The sequence below is a fragment of the Thalia democratica genome, chromosome 6 (assembly GCF_965202585.1).
Source record: "Thalia democratica chromosome 6, ktThaDemo2.hap1.1, whole genome shotgun sequence".
NCBI classification, from domain to species: Eukaryota; Metazoa; Chordata; class Thaliacea; order Salpida; family Salpidae; genus Thalia; species Thalia democratica.
Window position 1 is genome coordinate 29,409,236 of NC_139170.1, and position 4,672 is coordinate 29,413,907.

The window sequence follows — 4,672 nt, forward strand, 5'->3', positions numbered from 1 at the left end:
GAAGATCAATTCCGTTTAACAGAATAATGGAACAATTGTATTTGTAAAACGTTGTGTTGATTATATATATTAGATTAAAGTCAAGTGCTAAAACGTGTTTCCTAAGTTATATTGTTTAAAAACGTGTTAAAATTGATTAATTTGTTGTTGTCGTAAAAAAAACCTTTGTTTCATACTTAGTAAACTTTAGTATAACACATTAACTGAACAATTATTATCTTGAAGTTTTAAGAATATTTAGTAAACTTCAAAAGTTCAACTCGTAAGTATAAGCAAATTTTCTAAATAGAAATTAGCTCGTTTTGATTTTTTAGTAATTTATTTTTTCCTTTAATTAAAATATGTTAGTATAAAACTATAATTTAATAAGTTTATAATTTAAAAGACGATGGGTATAAAGTTTATTGTAGTAGATTATTTTACGAACTAAGTAAAATTAACAGAAAAAAAAGTGCACAATTGTTAATGTATGTCATAGTTCAAAATTATCAAAAAGCAAAGCTATTATAATAAAATTCCATTAACAAAACCGTTTTTTACATTACAGTTTTCCAAGAATGTTGCTGAGAAATATATTTTTCCTGATAGAATTTGTTTTGTTGTTTCTTGTACTAAATCATAATAATCTACAGTACTCTTTACTACTCGTGCATTCCAAAACTGAAAACAAATATTGTTTTATTTCAAATGAGTTATTTTATAATTTTTTATTTCAACAACTTTGTAAATACATGCTGAACAAGTAATTGTTTTAACCTTTCTTTAAAATACTATTTGAAATATCATTAAAATAAAAATTTTACACACACTGATTGTAGTGTACTTATGTACAAACAAAAAGTCGAAAACGTTCATCATTTAGAATAATTTCATTTTAAAAACTTAACGAAAAGTAAAGTTTATCTGTAAATACATTTACCTAAAAATGTTACTAATAAAAAAAATACTTTTGATACAGTTAATTTACACAGTACTGAAAAAAGCTTACTCTTGCGTCTACTTTACAGTTGAAAAATATTCTTGCTAATCTTTGATTTTCATCTTTGTTAGGCTGTCCCAAATCTAATTCACCAGAAATTTGGTAAGAATTTATAATTGCATTGTTTCCATTTGTTGGTGGTTGTCTGAACATCAATATGTTTTTTAAGTAGATAAACTACTTTAAGTAAAAATTAAATATTTGGAAGACTGAATATTTTCAAAACTTTATTTACATAAAATGTTATATATAGTTTTTGGTAAATTTATTTAGCTTACTTCTTGAAAATAAAGATAATATAACAAAGCTTGTCCAGTAAAAAAATAAGATTCTAAGTTTATATAGTTCTGAAGTCGTAGAGTTTTTGAAATATTTAAACTTTATTAAAAGGAATTGAACGTTTATTACGATAATTTGTTTAAGTATTTTAAAACTACAAGGTAAATGGTTAAAATAATTTAAAACTGTTTAACTATTAAATTTTAAGAGTGTATTGCAATGAACGAGGCATAAAAATATGCTTTACAGTTTTTTCCGCTTTTTGAAGTAATTTTAAATTAATTGGTATAAATCAAAAGAGTATTTTTAGTAATTTAAAATATTTCTGTAACATTAAATTTCCAAAAGTTTTTAATGTTAGTTCATCTTTAATTTTCAGTCTATTTATCACAACAATCAATAGATTTTGTTAATTTGGAATTAATAGGTAACTTATTTGGTTTAATTTTTTGTAACAATAAGTCATAATAAAAAATATCTCATAAAAAATAAGCATTAGTTAGAATTAAATAAAACAGTTTATTCTGGAAAAAAAAGAGTTTAATTCATTCACATTTAAAACTACAGAAACAAATTTAATTTTAATTAGCTAAAGCTTTGATGAAAATACTTAAAACAATGCTTTTATACTTAACTTATTGCAAGACCAATATTTTTGATATTATCTAAAATATAAGATTTATTTAAAAGTTTTTCTGTAATTCTATATAAGGTTTTTATAAAAAGTGTAGTTCGATTGAAACATTAATTTTAAAAGTTACGTTTTTAATTAAGAAAGTCTTGCAATTAGTCGATGTAAAAATATATACAAGTAGTTTAGACAAGCATTTCTAATTTAATAAATTTGTGTTAAAACTTAACTTACGTTGTAAGCTTTGTTGTCACAGGTTTGAATGTCACAGTAGGTCCAGGAGTTGGTACGACACCATCACAACCTACAGTGCTACCTGCTCCTAGGTTTGATAATATTCCTCCGCAAGGAACAGACATATCACTAAATCCGTTACTCTGTCAAAAAAAAAAAAAAAAATTACAAGAAGCAATAAAACGATTACTCTTTATTATTAATCATATACCTATTTTTATAAAAAAGTTAGAAACGCGGTAACTTAATATTGCAAATCAAATCAAAAAAAATTTATCATGTTTTTTGCAGAAATTTTTATCAAGTTAAAATAGGTATGTTTTACCATTAGAGTAATATCTCTTTCACGTTTGTTTCTTGCTATTATGACGTCAAAACATGTTGAGTAGAGCTCGCCTTTGTTAAATTCCCATCTCCACACAAAAGTGTACTCGCCTGGTGATAAAACCAATAATAATAAAAGCTTGTGGTAACTTATTATCGTGAATATATTTAATGAAGATGAAAAACACTAAAGTTATAAGGTAAATGGTAGGTAAATAAAATGCTTAGTAGTTATTACTAAAGGAGTGAAAACAATTTAAATACAAATTAAGCTAAAACCTTGTTCAAAATCATCGGGAATGTTAAAGCTGTAAGTTCCCATTGACTTGTCAGTGTTCTCGCAAAAAGCAGGTGCATTCTGGTATCCCGGTCTCGGGAAGGAGTCCTGGTCGGGATCCGACACTCCGAGGTCAGCGACAAGGAACGGCTTGTAGTACGCAAGAGGCTTGTTGGTGTCTGTTCCTTCTTTGCCGTGGTAAATCGCATTGCCGTTGTCCACATTGCGCACGCGACAGTCTTTTCCAGACCCGTGATTCTTAAAAAAATATGAAATTTACAAAAAAAATCTAAACATTAAAAACTTTATAAAACCTACTCTGCACGTTAAAACCTATACGTATGTTTTGTAAATTATCAAAAAAAAAAATTATGCTAGTGAAATACTTTTTTATTAGCATAAGACTCGTTGCTTACCTTTAAAACATTTTTTTATATTATTTAAAAATTCAACTAATAGAAGCTTGTTTTGGACAAATAAAGTAACTGTTTTAAAATTTGTGGTCTGAGTATCAAAAGCAAATAACCTTCATTGGATGGACTATTACTACTTGTTGTCCAGGGTAGTAAACAGCTTTTGGGTAACTTCGAGAATAACTTGATCCACTAAGTGGCGTCTTACACGCCGTTGGAGCTTGTGCTGGCCGGTGATCGAAACCTGAAATTTTATTAAGCTTATTAATGAAAAATATATTTCAATTAGGTTAGAAAAAAACTTTACTTGAGTTTTTATCTTAAACGTTATTTTTTCTGTTTGTAGGACCAATAAAAGAACGTTTATTATTTCAAAAGCTCTAAAATTATGATAACTAATGTGCAATTTGTGAAAATAACAAAATATGTATTTCTTTATACGCACAATATTTTGCATAACTTTACTTTTCTATTAAAAAATAAGCCTAGCTTAATAAAAAGAGGCATTGTAATAGTTACAAATATTTAAAAAATGTGTATCATAATTAGTGTCAATAAAAATTTTAATAACATTTTACTTGCTCAAAGTATAAAAATAAAAAAGTAATACCTAAAAACTCTAAAATTTATCAAAAAGAAAAACCTGCGTCAGTACCAAAAGAACTCTTTCGTGCAAACCTTTCAGAGTCTCTTGCGAAGCCCCTACATTTATCTGGATCCCAGTACCTGCCGTTTTTCTCAGTATAGTCTGCACATGCTATCCAACTGTGGCCAGAAGTTTCGGAGACATACGCAAGTAGTCCAATTACAGGTATTAAATACATCACTGTGGTACTTTAATTTGGCATAATTAAAATTAAAGTATTAAGTACAAGTAAAAAATACATTAATTTTACCAGGTCAGTATTTACTGAATCAAAAAAGTTTAATAGTTTTCTTAAGTATGTTTAAAGTAAAAGCATAAAATCGATTTTTTGTTAAGTGCGCTCTTTGAACTAATACGAACCTTTTTTTGATTAAAGAAAAAGCAAGCATATAAATAAGGTTCTGCATAACTTTTATTTATGCTTTCTTTGTATGTTAAAATTTCAAAAGTCTAATAAAAAAATTATTTTAAGGCAACAAACATCTTAAAAATACTTTTACGATAGTGAAACTTCTACATTCCGTATAAAAATTTATTAAAAACTCTATAAAAGAACTAAACTATTTATTTCTACAATTTTAAAGTAACTCGAAGTTTGTTACCTTTCAGTATTTACTTAACACTTAATAAAATCGAAAAACATGTTTTTTCTTTATACTTTGGTTATTTTTATCATGTCATGAACAGAATGTTTAACTTTTCTACGTCAAAATTCGTGTTTTTACTTTCTTGAGAAACGGGAAGTGATTTTTTCGGTACTGTTACTTTATAAGGATAAAATAGCTTTATCATCCTAAGGTTTGCATTTTTAATCAGGTTAAAGTTTATTCCTTTCAAGTGACTTTGACCAGGCTTAGGTCAGACAACTTTTATAACAAATGTAATTGAC

General features: G+C 26.6%; 1 protein-coding gene across 1 annotated transcript; it reads right to left on the minus strand.

Moving 5' to 3' along the window:
• Window positions 1-385: 385 nt before the first annotated feature.
• Window positions 386-3,968, minus strand: LOC145838479 (uncharacterized). Its single transcript, XM_082946083.1, has 7 exons — window positions 3,781-3,968; window positions 3,251-3,381; window positions 2,727-2,982; window positions 2,449-2,558; window positions 2,124-2,266; window positions 989-1,124; window positions 386-660 (listed from the first exon to the last, which is right to left on the minus strand). The coding sequence occupies exons 1-7, from the start codon at window positions 3,959-3,961 to the stop codon at window positions 505-507; spliced, it is 1,113 nt and encodes a 370-aa protein (XP_082802209.1). The 5' UTR covers window positions 3,962-3,968; the 3' UTR covers window positions 386-504.
• Between the last annotated feature and the right edge of the window lie 704 nt (window positions 3,969-4,672).